We start from the raw sequence: 18,913 nt of genomic DNA on the forward strand, positions 1-18,913 counted from the left end.
CTGGTGATGAAGGAGCCGGCGGCGGGTGTCTCCGTGGCGGAGCTGTCGCGCGATCACACGCTGCGCCTGCCCACAGGCAAGCCCCGCTCCCCGCCCCCAGTCACCGCCTCCACTCCACGCCATCCCCGCACCGCGCTGTCCCTGCCCAGCTGCACCCAAAGCCACCGGTAACATCGAGGAACCATGCTAGGCTGCCGTTCACGGTCGAGCTGGAACATTGCTGCTCTCCTAGCTTTGCCATCAAGGCTTCGGCGTTTCTTGGCTAATCTCAGCAACTTGTTTAATTATAACCGTACGGGATCTTTCTCACGGATGAACGGTCAGTGTGTACTCTTGATGCAAAGAAGATCCATCTTCCATGTTGGGTGCTCTGTAGCAATTTTTAACTGTCGGGATCTCACAAGTGAAATAAAGTAGCGGCTGTGAAATTGAAAGTCAGAACTACCGCTTGGGTCATGTTCTTATCCGTCGCATATTTTTCCATCCCTTACGTACAGTGAAACTCTAAGCAAGTGTTGAACCAGCTTTTGATCGACATCGCACCATCTGTTGCGTCACTTTTTTACGAGTTGAAAGTCTCATTCTGTAACAGTCATGGAGTCAATCGTAGAAATAGAACTCAAGATACGATACAGCAATGTGTATGCTCATGCGATCTTCGAAAAGCTATTTAGTTCTTTTTTTTAAACATTTTTATGCAGCGACAGTAACTGATATTGTTTATATAAGAATATAACGCCTACAGCTGCAGGTTAACTTTATCGTTTACCTAGGTTTCAACGTTAGTATTAACATCTTCTTCAGAACCTGCAAAGAGTTAATATTATAATGTGCTAGTAAATTATGTTAGATATGGTCATCCTACAGGATGCAACGTGTAGTACTTACATAAAATATATTCAGTTCTGTGCTATCTGGTGCAGCAGTTATGTGTATGTGTGTTTTCCTAAGGGACCAAACTGCTGAGGTCATCAGCCCCTAGACTTATACACTACGTAAACTGGCTTAAACTAACTTATGCTTAAAACAACACACACAGGCTTGCCCCAGGGAGGACTCTAACCTTCGGCGGGAGGGGCAGCGCAATCCGTGACATGGCGCCTCAAACCGCGTAGTAGTTAAGAAACCGAAATGGAAACCAGCTACACGAACAGCTGCATTTTCTGTTTATTCATGCTCAGATGAAAAACGAAGGAAATTCTTGTCCACTTCTTTCCCTGCACCAGAATGTGTGTATCCTATCCAGAAATTCACGTTAACGTAGATACCTACTTCACAAGCCATTCATTTTTCATTTAAACATTGTTGACCAGTTCGTATTTGTGGACTGCATAACCGCTCTCCTCCTTTCTTTCTGCTCTGTGGTTTCCTCATTAAGTCGATTTCTTTTTGTTCCATCTCTCCAGTAAATGTTTTTCGTTATACACGCATACGTTATTCGTCTGTGGCTGCTATCCCCATTCCACCTGTGAATATGTCAGGCGGTGGTATTAAGCACTTTGGCAGCCTCTTTATACGACCTACTCCCTCATTTCAGTCCGTGTCATCGTCAGTGTCATGTAGCGGGTGCAGTACTGTTCAGTAATATGAAAATATTACGTCTCGATGTCAGAGTATTTTTTTTTTTTTTTTTTCACATACGACCGGTTCTAATGTCATGTTCACCATCAGCTGATACAAAATGTTTGGCTTCGAGTAGCACGTTAATGTGAACTACAGTTTCATAAACAGTGGTCTGTTGCTGAACTGCAATTCACCCTGACGTACTGTTCAAAGCCATGCGTATTATAAGTGATGATGGTGAACGGGGCATTGAAGCAGATTATATGTGACAACAAATACTCTGAAAATTTATTACAACTGGATGGATTAAAAAGCTGTTCACCAAGCAGGAGAAGGAGAAAACACGTACAAACATTAAGGAAATTTTAAAGCCAGTCCTTTATCCTTCATCCCTCTTCCCTTTCCTTCAACCCTTCTGCCAGAAGAAGAAATCAGTGGGTCCAAGAGCTTGCACATTTCCTTAACTTTTGTATGTGTTTTCTCCTGCGCCCGCTTAGAGAGTAGATTTTTTGTCTGTCTAATTGTATCAATTTTTCAAGAATTATTTTCGTTAAAAATGCTCGGAGATCGAGATACAAGCTTTGTATTACAGCTCAGTAGATTTTTGTCATTGCTCATTACGTCTTATTTCTAACACCGAGCCACCAATTCCTTGCAACTTCATAGGATCAGACAAACAAATCTGTTGGATCCAGAATGAGATTTTCAATCCGCAGTGGAGTGTGCGCTGATATGAGACTTCCTGGCTAAGCCATATCTCCGCAATATCCTTTCTTCCGGGAGTGTTAATTCTGCAAGGTTCGCAGAAGAGCTTCTGTGAAGTTTGGAACGTAGGATACTAGGTACTGGCAGAGTTGAAGCTGTGGGGACGGATCGTGAGTCGTGCTTGGGTAGCTCAGATGGTAGAGCACTTGTCCGCGAAGGGCAAAAGGTCCCGAATTCCTCTCGGTCCGGCGCACAGTTTTAATCTGCCACGAAGTTTCAAATCTGTTGGATGTTAGACTTTCAGCATATTCATGAGACTAAAATAGGCTGTCTCTTTCCGTTTCATTTCAGTTTAATTACTAGATTCATAAAAGATGTCTTCTATTATTTGGAATGTCAGACTTATGTGCTATCAGAAACACTCTCGCAGTTTGCTCTGTTTCACCTTATTGCTGTGCAGTCACACTTTTAATGCTACTTTTCTTTATATACAAGCCTCGACGATGAAGTTTCTTCAGTTTTCTTTTAGCAGAGGAACGTCGGCAACTTAGGCAATGCAGCACGCCATCACTTTATCCCTATTTTCCACATTTTGGAAAGTGATTTTGGAATTCCGTATTAATTTATTTATTACCTGACTGTACGGTACTGGTAGTAAAGCGAAACGTTTCTCCGGGATATCTTTCCTCCCCTGGTTATCACTCGGAACACTGTTTGTGAGAAATGAATATCAGTCACCCAAATTAAAAAGAGTACATGGACATCTGAATAGTACCGAAGTACATTACGTGTCTTAACTTCGATTAGCACTGCAGTGAAGCGCGACGATTATAACAAGGAAGATTTCGGTTTGAGGTGAAGGGGTCACAAATTCACTTTTATTTCGACGTCGAATCGAGATACCATTGTACTACTGCGGGCGAGAGAAGTTAAAACGCATACACAGGAGTCCACTGTCCCTACGCCAGTGAGGAAGGACGCAGTACACCGTAGTGACGTCACGTACCGTCGGCTGTCCGTTATAAAACACACGAGGAATTGGGGTACTGCCTCGCCCTAACCTGACTTAATAGATGCTCATGCTCTGCTTTGCAGCACAGCCTCGCATTCTGGTTCCGTCTCGTTGCCGGTGGTTGCCGTGGTGCAGCGTCGCCCCCACCACCCCCTTCCACAGCACACTCTCACGTATCATTGATGACGGCCTTCGCATGCCGACCGCGCACCGGTCATGTCACAGCCGTTCGCTTCTTGTTGTTTGTGAGCACGAACTCGTGTAGTGTACCTTGGCACATCGCTTAGCATGAATATTTTTTTCTTTCGTTTTTGCTTTGTATATTGACATTCTGAGCTTGTATGATTTTGTAGCTGTCGATACATGCCAATAGCAATAAATTATTTGCTTTTACCTCATTGTGTTTTTCATTATTTGTTTCTTTTATTAATTATTATTGTGTTATCTTGATGGTAAGTAAACTATAATAATTCACATTTAATTTAATATTGCTTCTGCAAGACCTCGAAAGGTTTATTCAATAACCTAGGTTTAACAACGTGGTTTCCAGAGTTACTATCCCTGTGCTACTAGTGAAATCGTCGATAGTGCAATCTCTATTGCTTTTAGGACTGACACCCATGAAAAGAAACTTTCGATTTTTGGTGTCTTGCTACGAGGAGCACGACTTAGTTCCTTAACTTGCACTTAAATTATTATTATCAAGATTACCGTCAGCTGTATGGGTTTACTGACACCACTGTATTATTTGTGCCACATGTTTCGTTTCACCATTTTGATTTCTTAGCGAAATTTGCTACCTTCTGCAGCACAATACATGCCTTGTTACTATCGAGTGTCGCCCAGCAGACCCCCGTCTTACTGAACCGTTTGGACCCGGTTCAAGAGCACGTACGTTAAGTGACATTACATTACCGAAAACACAGTGCCCTCTCTACATAACAGATCCCTAGGAGAGACACTGAGTAAGATCTTATCGTGCTTTCTGACAAAATATGCTTCAGTCAGCTGCATGTGGACAAGGCTCTCCTTTTTCCCGGGTAAACTCAGAAGAGGTCTTAATTACTGGCCGATGTGCGAAGTCTCTCCTATGTGACACTCTTTATGGCAAAAACAAATTAAAACATTCGTATGCTTCAATTATATTCTTATTAGACTTCAATAACAAATTTTAACATTTAAGTGAAATGAGTGACACAAACACATATTTTAACTTATACGTCTCATTATTGCTCTCTGTGGGTAGGGTTGGTATGAAATATGGTACCAACCTCGAACTGCACGGATTTTTAACTTCAGATGCAATAAGCAATATGAATTTACGTCAAAGCTTCTTTATCGCTGAACGGAAGGTCCTTTGCTAGTTCCGTAGCCGGACACTCCAAAACTGGAGTGTGGTGGTAGTGAGGGGACTGATTAGTTTCCAGACTGCTTCGATACGGCCTACAAAGAATTCCTCTCAGAGTAGCCCTTGCATCCTATGCCATCTGTTGTGTATTGGATGCATTCCATTCTGTCTTCCTCTACAGCTCCGTTTCCACGGAAGTTTTGCTTGATGTCTTAATACATCTCGTATCCTTCTGTCGCTACTTCTTATCAGCGTTTCTACATGTTCCTCCCCTCACCAATCCCGCAGAACACGTCTCATTTCCTATTTTATCACTCCACCAAATTTTAAGCATCCACCTATAGCAACACATCTCATACGCTTCTATCCTCTCGTTTTACGGTTTTTCCACACTCAGTCGTACACTTCTTTACAACGCTGCGCTCCAAACGTAGGTCTTCAGCAATTTATTCCTCAAGTTTGATAGTAATAGACTTTTTTCGGCAAGGAATGCCCTCTTTCGCTGTGTTAGTCTGCTTTCTATGTCATCCTGCGTTGTTTTGGTTCATATTCGGCAGAATTCCTTCACTTCCTCTACCTCGTCGTCCCCAATTTCGTTGTTAGGTGTATTGCTAATCTTGTTTCTGTTACTACTCATTACTTTAATCTTTCTTAGATTTATTCTCAATCCACTGCATGTCATAATTTCATTGTTTCTCATTTCATTGGACTTAGTAATGTGATCACCGAATCTTATCTTTGACATTCTTACCCCCTGAATTTCAATCCTGATCTTCCCCCTGTGCTTATGTGTGGCTACCGCTGCATTTGATATCTAGTCTCCCAAAGCTCTAGTGCTATTACTTGACCCCTATGTCGACTCTTATTTCTTCTTCTAACAGGTCATCAGGCTGCTCCTGTCAGTCCGCTGCTCGTGGTCGTGCGGTAGCGTTCTCGCTTCTCGCTTCCCGCGCCCGGGTTCCCGGGTTCGATTCCCGGCGGGGTCAGGGATTTTCTCTGCCTCGTGATGACTTGGTGTTGTGTGATGTCCTTAGGTTAGTTAGGTTTAAGTAGTTCTAAGTTCTAGGGGACTGATGACCATAGATGTTAAGTCCCATAGTGCTCAGAGCAATTTGAAGTTTGCTCCTATCACTCGTGGATGCCTTCAGTGTTACTCCATATCCCTGTGACCAGAAAACGCTTGTCTTCTTTCCATTTCACTTCGCTTACCCCCGCTGTGTCTAGATTGAACCTTTTGATTTGCAATTCCAAATTTTCAAGTTTCCGTACAACTTTCAGTTTCCCGACATACCGTGTTCATACTCGTAGAACATTACCCGTTCAGTTTTGTTCATGGTTACGTCCCCATGGCAGTACTCTCGCAGAGATCCAAATGGGGGACCAATTTGCAATCTTTTTCCAATATTGAGATCAGAAGGGTACTTCTTCAATTAGAAACCACATGTACAATGGATCACATTATGTCCTTAATTGGGTGGTCTCCGTTTCCGTCTGCATCTTCATGCCGTTGATCATTGCTAGTTATTTCGTCTCTGAGGCGTAGCTTCCTAACTCAAGGGCGACGTAGTGTTCCAAACCTCTGCCCCTTCGCCGCCCTGTTTGTTAAGGCCCTCGGGAGAACGAGAGTGACTCCTTATACCGGAAGTCTTCGGTCGGCATTGCTGACTATAGTTGTTCCAAATTTAAGCAGCGATGTTTTAAGCGACTATTATTCTCTATTACTTTTTTCTCTATTACTTAGTCACATGAGCAACGGCACGTAAACCTTCTGGGGAGAGAGTGAAGATTTTGGGAATCAAATGATGACGCTATCAAACAACATATAAGGTTTTATAATGGATGTGGAAAACTGGTCGAATGACTTTTAATAGGAGAATGTTCATAAATAATTGGGAAATGTAACCTTGCCATGTGTAAGCTGTATTCCAGTAGTAAGACGTTTGTTTACTGCCATCTGATGGCCGACGTAATATAGTTTTTCGTTCCCACGGTATCAGAGACATTGAGTTTTCCTTCTAGTTCATTGTTTCTCTTTTCTGTCTATAAGTGAAAATATGTACTTGTTAGTCTTTTGTGCTTCTGCACATCGTGAAGCATCTTACTTGCACAGTTATCCTGTTTTACGTCTATTATTATTGTTATTGGAATTTTAAGATGTTCAGTAGTAAGTTGCGTTAGTCTTAGAAACGTTTGACTGCACGATAAATAAGCTTTACTAGAACCTTTGATATCTTTTTTAGTCTTGAATGAAAGTCTTGTAGGTGTAATGCATTTTTTAAACTTTTACTTGTTGCTGTTTTATTCCTTCATATTTATGTGCACAGTTGGTCAAAATTATTCGTACAATATTATTTACTCATTTAACCTATTAAATCATGAAAAGATATTTCATTATTTTTTGCTCATAGCTTTATATGTTACTGCACCGATATGTTACATGATGCGAGAGCATGTCTGCATGTGGCATGCAGCCTTTCTGTTTGTGTGCAATTTCTTCTTCAACAATCCGTAATGGTTCATACAGTGTGACACGTTCGAAATTTACTGTCAGAACTATAATTAGAAATTTGTGAGTGAATTATGATACTCGAACATTGGTTTCTATCGCGGAAACAAGATACCGGCTACATACGTTCTAAGGTGCACTTTTACTTAACCAAGTTATTGGTGATTATATTCACAAGGCAGCCACAGAAGATTGACAACATCGTCGTTCTGTGGAGGAAGCATTTTGAACTCGTCCTTGTACCTTAGTGAAAGGAAGCAGTGGCTGACAGCGAAACATCCGAGGTATGTGACAGCAACCGAAAAGTGACGGATATATCGAGGTCGTTCAATTGAAAGGCAATTAATTGTACATGGATGAAGCAGTCGTCCAATGCCTATCCATGGAAGGGGGACATAGAGAATGACCGTAACACGACTTCATTGTACAGATGCAGACAGCTGTCACTGACTTGGAGCACCTACCAACGGTCGGAGATGCGTGCTAGCAGCCGTTGGTAGGACGCGCATCACAGTGTCGGCGCAGAAACCTCTGGGAGCCAATGTAATAGATAGAGGCAGTACAGGTTCCTTATGCCATCGTGACAACTAGTTGCTCCTGTGACACTCGTATCTCTCTATTGATATTCGGAATGAAAGTAAGCCTCATTGGCTGGTATTACCATTTTATGTGTAAGAGTCCAAATCTGTTGAGAAATCGCACTTGTGTTGGTTGCAGCAGGATCGGTTGAGATGTCCATCTGCCAGTAACATATGCTTCCTACACCTGTTGCTTCTGCACTGCGCTATACACTAATGAGTAGCAGTATTATCCTGGAAAGGACTGAAATATGCCAGTTGATTAGTTCAAATGGCTCTAAGCACAATGGGACTTAACATCTGAGGTCATCAGTCCCCGCTACAATCTGGAACCGCGAGACCGCTTCGGTCGCAGGTTCGAATCCTGCCTCGTGCATGGATGTGTGTGATGTCCTTAGGTTAGTTAGGTTTAAGTAGTTCTAAGTTATGGGGGACTGATGACCTTAGAAGTTGAGTCCCATAGTGTTCACAGCCATTTGAACCATTTCATCAGTCCCCTAGACTTAGAACTACTTGAACCTAACTAACCTAAGGACATCACACACATCCATGCCCGAGGCAGGATTCGAACGTGCGGCCGTAGCAGCAACTCGGTTCCGGACTGAACCGCCTAGAAGCGCTCGGCCACTGCGGCCGGCGTCGATTTAGTGTTTGTATTAAAGTGCGATGAGAGTGGCGTTTTCGAGGCAAGAGGACGCTACGATACGGCATACAGGGATTAAAATTTCGGAGGCCACGTTAGGGCTTGCACTGCGGTTCGTTCAGCAGCGTGTGAGGGACTACCCGATGAGAAATTTCAGCTGCAATAGACGAGAGAGCAGCCTAAGTTGCAGGTCCCCTTTCAGTGACGTTTTATCCACTACGTGTTGGCTAAAGCCACAGGCTGCTAGTCCCTAAGAATAGAGTTGAATGCCCGCTTGCCTACTTCAGATATTTTGTGGCGGCATTAGGTTATGTTGCACCTGTTAAGGCCATAATTGAATGAATAAGCTTCGACACTGACACGCTTGCCGTTAGAAAGACACGAAATCGAAACACTTTGTACGCGTTGGGTGCCATACGACGCTTTAGTGTGACAGTAAGTCAGGGCTGTTAGGGCAGAGCGGCAGACTGCGGGCTGTGACGCCTCGATGTGTGCTTGTGCGCAGGCAGCGTCTCTGGCTGGGAGCTGGTGCTACACGGCACGGAACAGCCGGCACAGCCCGACGACGCCGCCACCGCCGCGCCGCCGCCGCCGACGGCCGCCCCCGGCACGGCCGCCCCCCGCACGCGGCCCCCGCCGTCGCTGCCCCTGGGGGCGGATGCGGGCAAGCAGCAGCAGCAACAGCAGCGCTGGCCCGCGTACCCCCGGCCGCCAGCGCACCACGACAACGAAGTGGCGCCGCCCCCGGCCGCGGCGCCCGCCTCCGCCCCCGACGCCGCCGCGCGGCCCCCTTCGGTCGGCGACGCCGCCTCCAGCTCCGCCTCCGCCTCGGGCTGCGTGTCGCTCGCCAAGAACGGCCACGGCTGCCTAGGTTTGTGCCTCGCAGTGGCCGCCGGCGCGTCGGCGCTGCTCCTGCAGACAAGGACGCTCGTCTGATGAGGCGCTGAGCCGAACACTGGTGTCCGAGCTAGCCGGAGGGCGAGGGATCCCGTGTGCGGTAGCTAGAGCTGTAAAGTGTGGAGGGGGCACGTACCCAGCTGGAGGGCGGACTGTTTGTTTGGCACAGCTGTTCAGTAAGACCAGCGCGTGCCGGACACACCTGCCGAAAAAAGTACCAGTGACATCTTACTACCTTCCTCGAGACATCATATTCCTCTCTTCAGCTCCTAACCCTATACTCAAACTATTTTGACCCATCCCGAGATACACTGTCTTCGCTTATCGAAAGCGTTGACCTACACCAAGAATTTTTGACTCTAGAGAATATTCCGAACCATTTCATACAGAACGCTGAGAATAAAATGACCCAACAGAAAATTCGAATGTTTTTATTTGGAATAACGACTGTCATGAAATTATGGTGACTTATATTCTGACAGTTATTGTTCAGTTTTGATGTACCATATTTTTAATTGCTCTACCATGGGTAGTTCACCATTGAATGGATTTTGTCTTCTTTTAGCGTATTCATACACTTAACTAGCTATATTGCTCCTCAGTTTCCACAGAATTCATCACATGAATTCCCCCACCGGAATACCAAAGTTTCCTTCTTACCAAACATAAAGCAGTCTGCGACAGTTCCACCTCTTGTCGAACAATTGTATCTACGTGCCAAGGAACAGAAACGCCTATTCTTTACCGGTTGTACCGGCGTACCTCTTTCAAAGGCTTCCACTTCATCGCAACAGATTTATTTTGCACTTCGTGTCTTGGGATCTTTTGTGTCATTCACTAACCTGCTGCCACAGCTTGCAAGCACTGTCATGAGCAGTATAAGATCTTCATCGACTCCCATACTTCGAAAAATTACCACACCTCAAAGGTGAAGTACGTAATCATCAGTCAATTCATTAGCTCAAAAGTCTTTCCAGTACTTGTAAAAAATACAGTTTCCATTTACCAAACACTTAAGTAAGATAATACGTGTCTGTGAATCACACACTGTTAGCGAATGTTAAAAGATTTCTATGTCCTGATTTGCCTATTGGAAATAATGAAAGTGAACAACGTTTTACATACCTTCCCTATAACATTAAACAGTTTTTATCATGCGACCTAACTCCAACCCACGTCGTTTTATCTTTTACATTGTGAGCCATTGACGTTGTTTACCATCTGACAAGCTAAAGAGATGGGACTACACGTATCTGTTCACCGACAATCTCAGAACGTTAACTGAATCTTAATATTTTCAATGGCTTACTGAACAGCTCTGACGGCAAACATTTGACGAAAGATTACTGTGTGGAATCGCTTGTGCTATTCCTTTTCTATATGCTGCGATTCATTCACCATGCATGTCTTCAAATCTTCAAAAAACAGTTTTTTAGCCGAAGAACTTCATTCCTTTCGCGATTCTTTTTACATCAATTTTATTTACGCGCTTCCTTCGGAAGCAACTAGATTGCAGTCTCAAACAAAAATTGTTTTGTAACTACGACTAGTGGAACGTGCAAGGAAAAATGTAAAAAAGAATAAATATTTGGCCTATTCGTCCGGTGCTGAACACTAATATTAAACATGTTTTTGCATTTCATTAATTGCTCAAGAAGTTGGTGGAGCTTTTTTACTAGAGGATATGAATTTAATAACTGCAGTAACTGTAACTGTTTTGTAATTCCGCTGGCAGCTTGACTGCTACGGTAAAAAGAAAAAGAAAGACGAAAAACAGAACTTTTTTCTAAGGACGTATTGTTTAGACCATGATCTTTTCTCGTACCGACCTAAAGTGCATTTTATTTCCGAAACATGTACGTGTGTGTTCATAAACAGTGCCAATTATTCGCGCCTGTTGCGCGATTTCGTAGCGGCTGTGTGTTTGACATTGACTGCGTGCGTGCGTGCATGTGTGTGTGTGTGCGCGTGTGTTTTACGTGATAAACATTCCCCAAGCTCTGAATACTGACGCAATATTCCATAATCGCGAATTTATTGACAAATGTATATTGTTCGTCCATGTCGAATCGGAACAGTCATACACAAAAATTATGTGCCTAGCGTTCTTTGAGCGAAAATATACAGTAGATCGCATAGCCCAGCTAATTTTGGACTGGGGCTCCGGCGTTCTTTACTTCCAAGCGCATGGGCCGCTTATAGAACAGTCTTCGTTCGAGACTGAGTTGTACAAATGTCTTGTGTACGACGGAGCAGCGTTTGGAGAAGAAACGTTCTCCTGTACTATAATACTTGGTTTCATGAGAACGTTGAGATCATATCGGCTCGTTATCTAAACTGTACACCGCGTGAACACTGCTGATCGCTTTTCGTATGGCGGTTGATGTACTGAGCACTGAGGACACATTTCCCGTTCCACTACAGATGTTACCGTCTACGAATTTTAGCTCTCCAGCCTCAATATAAATTACGCACATTATGTAGTATGTATATAAGTCGCTTTTGGGTATGACTGTTCGCGAAGAATCATTACTAAGTGGTTTATATGTACACATGTATTCGTATTTCAAGTGCAATTATGAAAAGCGTTGCAAATGTTGGAACTGTGCTGAAGTGGGGACAGCGCCTGTGTGTAGAAACGTTCTCCTTGACATGAAGGAAAAGTCCGGCAATGTCCCAATATATCCCCCAGCAGTATTAATTACGTGTTAGAGTGCTGTTTAGTTGTAGAGATAGCGAAATATTGCGCATGGAAGCGCAATGTTGGTTGTGTTTCCTTATTTGTTTAAAGTTCTGTTGAGTTATTATTGATAGTGGTTTAATATGGGATTAGCTTTAGTATTGTTTGAACGATTTATTTCATTGTTTTAGTTGAGTTATTTTATGTAATGTCAGCCACCGGGAGCTACTCCATTTGCACGTTTGACGCACAAAATGTTCATCGCAGCTTCCACGAAGTAAGGAAATTTTTATAAGTGGTATCGGGAAATTATGCAAGTGGCTTTACTCGCACGCAAGAGTAGTAAGTGCATTAATTTGTTCACTTGCAAAACCTAAATGTGTTTATTGTTAAACGTATTGATTTTACGCACAGCATGTCAGTTACCGATATGTTCCATTAGAGTTAAATAACACAGTCAGAGGAAGTAAAAGTTATATGTCAATTATACTGAGGACCTTACGAGATTCGGAGCAAACTAAATGTGTCCAGGGAAAATGAAGGCACATGTTTCGTAACATTCCCAACAAATTCTACATTTGGATTTGCAGGATAATTTATGTGCTATTTGCTTTGCTAAGTTTTTATAGTGGGCTCTGTCTAGAAACGTAGAGGCGTTTTACTCTTTCCTAACCCACTGAGTCCTGGAATGTACTGCTTGAGGTGTACGTAATGGGCTGTATTTGTAAATTGTGATGGTTGAAGCTGCCGCGGGAGCTCTTGGTGGTTTTATGTGATGATGATGATAACGCTGATGATGTATGTTTTCGCCTGTACAGCATGCCTCTTGAGTACACGTCTACTTTATTCTGTTGTAAATCTTTCTGTAAGAAATCCACTGTTACTTCACACCATATTCAAAAACACGTACTACATATTGTGTGTGTGTATATAGTTTCTACTAGAGAAAATCTACGAATCACTCAAATGTATGTGTATAACAGTCACGTAATTACTTTTTAATTTTTGTTATCAAGACACGGTACTAAAATACCTTCCTTCATGCGGCCGGTTAATTTCGTCAGTTGTTCCTTTGCTGACATTCTCCGTTTTGCTTGTTTCACGTCTGCATTCGGGTTAGTGTCGAAGGTCTAGTAGCTTCTCTCTAGTAGGAGCTCAGTACCCAAAGCTTACGTTAGTTCCTGTGTGCAAGTAAGTTAATGCAGAGGCAGCTGGTAAGATTGTGTTGGATGATTTGTCTTGATGTTTCTTTGTAAGACGACATATCTTTCACGAATAGAACAGTATTTGTACAGTAAGATTAAGGATGAAAATTATAAAACGAAGGTGTTTTCATACCGATGTTATTGTGATGTAAAAAAAAAAAACAAGAAAGCGCATAAAAAGAGTAGAAAGAGAGAAATGATATTATTTAAAAATAAAAACTGATATGAACAGAAGGCAGCTCTTATTGACAACATTCCAATATTCGGACGTGGCGGACGGAACAGCATCATGCAAAGGACACAAGATGCGATGACTAGACTGCGTGCAGGCAGATTTGGGTAGCAACTAATGAAAATTTATTTTGAAGAAATGGTTTGGTGGATTTTGTTCACTTCCAGACGGAGGTCGTAACACTCAGACAGTACTGTTTGATTGTACGTACCTCCGTAGCTCAGAATAGCTCTCTCTATCTAGGTTTTACGTTAAAAATTGGTTTTCTGTTCCATATTCACATGTAAAATAGTTCTGAGCACAGTCAACATGTAGTAGCTAGACATTGCCTGTAGTAACTAGGGACAAATCACATACTTACAGAAAATATATAAAATAATTACATACTTAAAATAAAGTTTGTTGTGTTTAGTGGAATAATGATTAAGAAAGTACTAGCCAAAATATAAACAGTGAAATTACTCATTGCGTGACGCAACTAACGTGAATTTGCGTAGGACATCTACACACATTGCAGCTGTTATTTGGAATTATAGAAACAAAGTAAGATTAATAACTGAAGAAAAGTGTTTGAGTATTACATCGTATGCACGAAGAATACTTTACCCCATCTCTAGGGAATTCATCGCAAAAATTTCACTTATGATTCGCACATTCAGTCAACAATCACTAGTTTCACAGAGGAAATTTTCTCGACTGAAGTGCTGAAGCCGTAACTCGCGTTGTCATGTGTGTGATATGTCCCTGAAACTGAAGGCACAACATCGTCTGCTGCCTGTGCCTGATGCCGTTCCACGTCTTGTGTCCACACTCACTTCCATCATTCCTTTCGTACCAATGTCAGCTTTCCGTTTGTTTCGTCAAGCTGTTACGTCTGAGAGTATGACAGACAAAAGAATGTTTCTTGGCTCACTGTTTTCCTTTTATTTTCTTTTTCTTGTTGCCTGGTGTGTTACTGTGCTTCTCTGGTTTTCATTCACGCTTGCAACAGCTGGGAAAAACGAGAAAATATTGTTAATTGGGCTGATTATTTTACGAAATGAAACACTGACGTTACAATAGAAGTGAGTAGGGTTTGAAATATTTCGCTAAACCACGCCTTCCATGACCACGGGATAAATGCGTTTGATTTCCGCCATGACCATCATTTTAGAGATGGTTGAGGAACTCGGCTCTTCGATAGAGGATGTCAAATTAAACATCTTTTAGCCGTCAATTTTCAACCTTATTTTCTTTGGCAACCACTTTTAGCGTTTTACTACGCCATCTTGAGACCCCTGAATGACATGTAGGAAGAATCTACCTCGCTTGTGCTCAAAACAGAGGCCAGCAGTATTGGTTTTAGTAGATATTTTCTACAGTGATCACTTCAACCATAAACTGCCGACTGTTCAGTTCCCAGTATGGAAGTATTCTCCGGAGGCATTATTTTTAAATTGTAATTAATTATGTAGTATCCAAAGAAGAGAGATCTCAGCCATTATGTTTGGATAATGAGAAAACCTCTTGCAAGGTCGTCCTATGTTTACGTCTTTCGAAGGCTCGACTTCTCCACGATGCTTCATTCGTGCCTTCAGTACACGATAATTATTCTATTGTTACTGCTAATGATTAGGAAGCGGTAAGGGGTAACCAGAAACGATAACATTCTGATTGAGGTTTACAGTTTCGCTCACTTTCTCCCTTCGGAATCTCACCCTGTGCATTTTCACGACCCTCTTTCATCCATTATCATGGAATATTGCAAGACTGCTTTCGATCCAAAGCTTCGTTGTCGTCTGAGACCCCTGTGCGGCCATTTTAAATTTTGGTTTTCTTGACCTCTCCAAAACTTGAAGCAGATGCGTAGTAGAATGAGATTTTCACTCTGCAGCAGAGTGTACGCTGATATGAAACTTCCTGGCAGATTAAAACTGTGTGCCGGACCGAGACTCGAACTCGGGACCTTTGCCTTTCGCGGGCAAGTACTCCACCGGGAGAGCTTCTGTAAAGTTTGGAAGGTAGGAGACGAGGTACTGGCAGAAGTAAAGCTGTGAGGACGGGGCGTGAGTCGTGCTTGGGTAGCTCAGTTGGTAGAGCACTTGCCCGCGAAAGGCAATGCTCCCGAGTTCGAGTCTCGGTCCGGCACACAGTTTTAATCTGCCAGGAAGTTTCAGATGCGTAGTAGTTTATTAACGCCACGGACGTTGAAACTTCCTGGCAGATTAAAACGGTTTGTCGGACCGAGACTCGAACTCGCGATCTTTGCCTTCGCGGGCAAGTGCTCTACCATCTGAGCTACCCAAGCACGACTCACGCCCCGTCTTCACGGCTTTACCTCAGCCAGTACCTCGTCTCCTACCTTTCAAACTTTACAGAAGCTCTCCTGCGAACCTTGCAGAACTGGCACTCCCGGAAGAAAGAATATTGCGGAGACATTGCTTAGCCACAGCCTGGGGGATGTTTCCAGGATGAGATTTTCTCTCTGCAGCGGAGTGTGCGCTGATATGAAACTGAAAGGCAGAGGTCCGGAGTTCGTGTCTCGGTCCGGCACAAAGTTTTAATCTGCCAGGAAGTTTCATATCAGCGCACACTCCCCTGCAGAGTGAAAATCTCATCCTGGAAACATCCCCCAGGCTGAGGCTAAGCCATGTCTCCGCAATATCCTTTCTTCCAGGAGTGCTAGTTCTGCAAGGTTCGCAGAAGAGCTTCCGTAAAGTTTGGAAGGTAGGAGACGAGGTACTGGCAGAAAAAAAGCTGTGAGTACCGGGCGTGAGTTGTGCTTCGGTAGCTCAGTTGGTAGAGCACTTGCCCGCGAAAGGCAAAGGTCCCGAGTTCTAGTCTCGGTCCGGCACACAGTTTTAATCTGCCACAAAGTTTAATATCAGCGCATACTCTGCTGCAGAGTGAAAATCTCATTCCGGCCACCGATGTTTTCTATGAGTCAGTCTTGCAATACGACTCTATTGATTGTGTCGACGAGACTCCGTACATTAATAACGCTCCAGTACGGTCCCTCGGTTCTTTGTTTGCATTTATTGTAGAAGATAGTTGTGTTTCGTGAAATATTACCATTTGTAGACTGGTTCGGTCGCTATGCCCAACTATTGGCAGTGTCCTCCCAAGAGTCAGGGTCGATTAGAAGCTCAGATTGTAGGAGGGTGTTCATATGCTGCCTCTGGTGGCACAATTCCCAGTGGACCACAGATATTCTAACCAACATTCTTGTTGGCATCTGTTTTACTGTAGTTTCGAGATACACTGTGTAGGTGTAGTACAGCCTAAAGATGTAAACCGCTTGTGACATCCAATCATGCAAAGCAGACTGAAATTTCTCTGAAATCCGCTTGTAACATGGAAAAATCAGTGATTGCTGTTGAGGGCTGACGATGAACGTTAGGGTCGGGGTTGTGGAAGGCTGGTGAGATGGGAGCCCAGCTGTTGCAAGGACTGCTAGCAGCAGAGCAGAGCAGAGGAGAGGAGAGAGAGAGAGCAGTTGCAGGGAGTCGTGGTCGTGGTCGTGGTCGTGGTGTCTGTGTGGGTGGTGCTGGTGGCGGGCTTCTCTCCACCCCGCCTCACCCTGCCTGGAGGCGGCGCGTCGGCGTCGCGGCGCAGCTCGCCCCCACACGGTGAGTGGCCGCGCTAACCACCTGCTAACCACCGCTAACCAACCACTAACCAACCACCCCGCCGCACACCCGCCCCGGCCGCACGCATCCCTAATCGAACCGCGCTGGCTGCGCACGCGACTCGCATAGTTACAGCGCGATAGAACAAAGTTTATACACTGTCCGATCAAAAGTAGCCAGGCACCTATTGACGAATGTTGATGTGTCGTCTCTCCACCATTCGTCGTTATAACGACTTTGAAATTTGCTGCGGACACTCTCGGTGAGGTGTCTGGATTTGTGCAGGACTGGTAGCTCGTTGTCCCTCAAGAGCCGAAACCAGAGGAGATTGTGTTGATGGACGCTTGGGTGTGGAGCGAAGTCGGTATTCTAACTCATCCCAGACGTCACCACTAAACACTTCCGGGCTGAGATGCCATGGTCTATACATAAGACTCTCCCCTGACGTTTCGTCTTCGACTGCGGAAGGCATCCTCCGAGGACAATTGGCGAACTGCAACGAGAGCGCGAGTGAGCGCCGAATTTAAAAGCCATCCAGAGGGCGCCGCTGTCAATCACGTGACGTCGGCTGTGCTATGATCTCTTGCCAACTTAATGAATTGAAATTAATCGATCGTCACGCTGTTGCTGCAATGTTGACATCCATAATGCCTTCATCTTTTCTATTAAAATTATTGCAGTGTTTGGTAATCTCAATAGCCTCTCTGTACGTTCGCGCATAATAATGTGACGTTTTGCTATGACGGTCGTCTCACTAAACTTTATTTCATGATCACCTTCCTGAAACACATGGACCACGGCATCTCAGCCCGGAAGTGTTAAGTGATGACAACACCCGCCGTGAACGCCTTCATTCTATCATCTCAGAGGTGTTCAGTTGGCTGCAGGTCGAGACTCTGGGCAGGACATTACGATTGGCAGTCGAAAAGTTTCTAGCCCTATATGGTTACCGTAACGTTTCCCGCAAACACCACCAGCTACTCTTATGGTGACCCTTTGTGGATATGAAAGTCAAATGTCGCGGCTCCAGTTTCGTTAGCTTTGGAACTAGGATGCATTGTATACCGTAGCGTAAAATGGCGAATATCGAGAGAATAGAGAACCGTACTGCGATTGAATATCTTCATTCGAAGAGAATGACGCCCGATGAAACTACGGAGGACATGCGGAATACACTTAAGGACAGTGCTGCTTCTTATGCAACAGTGAAAAACTGAATGTCCGACTTCAAACGTGGAAGAACTAGTGTGGAAGATGCACCGACGAGCGGAAGGCCTGTGACCGTTGCCACTGGTGAAACAGCGACTGCAATTCACGATGCGATTTTGCAGGATCGTCGAACAACGTTGCAGCACATTGAAGCCACATTTGGAATCTCTCATGGGTGTACTGATGACATTGTTGTGAATAATGTGGGAATGCGGAAAGTTTCACCTCGGTGGGTCCCGAAGGACTCGAATGCAGTGTTGCGAAGAAATCGTCCGCCAATTTGAAGCGGATGAAGGCGGCTTTCTTGAAAGGTATCTGACGATAGACGAAACATGGGTTCACCACTGTGATCCTGAGACAGAAACGACACTCGCAACAATGGAATCATTCTTCATCCCCTACCCGAAAAAAATTCTGAGAGCAAAAATGAGCCGGTAAGGTGAGAGAATCGGTCTTCTGGGATGCAGATGGGGTAATTATGATAGATTACTTCCAAAAGGGCGTAACTATCATTGCGCCGTAAAATAGCTACCTGCTGCGCCGTGTCAGAGAAGAGACAAAGAAAGAAACGCGCGGAAAATTGGCGCGTGGAATTATTTTGCATCAGGACAACGCACTGGCGCACAAAGCCCTCGCAACACAGGAAACTCTGCGTGACTGCGAGTTCGAATTGTTACGGCATCCGCCAAATACTCCAGATTTGGCTCCATCAGACTTTTTTCTTTTC

The 18,913-nt window shown here is 44.1% G+C and overlaps 1 protein-coding gene across 1 annotated transcript in view; it reads left to right on the forward strand.

Annotated features, from left to right (window-relative positions):
* LOC124622799 (furin-like protease 1) overlaps positions 1-9,291 on the forward strand; it is a 342,484-nt gene extending 333,193 nt beyond the window's left edge. Inside the window, exon 12 of the mRNA XM_047148591.1 lies at positions 8,861-9,291. Coding sequence (XP_047004547.1) covers positions 8,861-9,291 — 431 coding nt within the window. The remainder of the gene's footprint in view (positions 1-8,860) is intronic.
* The last annotated feature ends 9,622 nt before the right edge of the window (positions 9,292-18,913 follow it).

This window comes from Schistocerca americana, chromosome 7, assembly GCF_021461395.2.
Source record: "Schistocerca americana isolate TAMUIC-IGC-003095 chromosome 7, iqSchAmer2.1, whole genome shotgun sequence".
Lineage (NCBI taxonomy): Eukaryota > Metazoa > Arthropoda > Insecta > Orthoptera > Acrididae > Schistocerca > Schistocerca americana.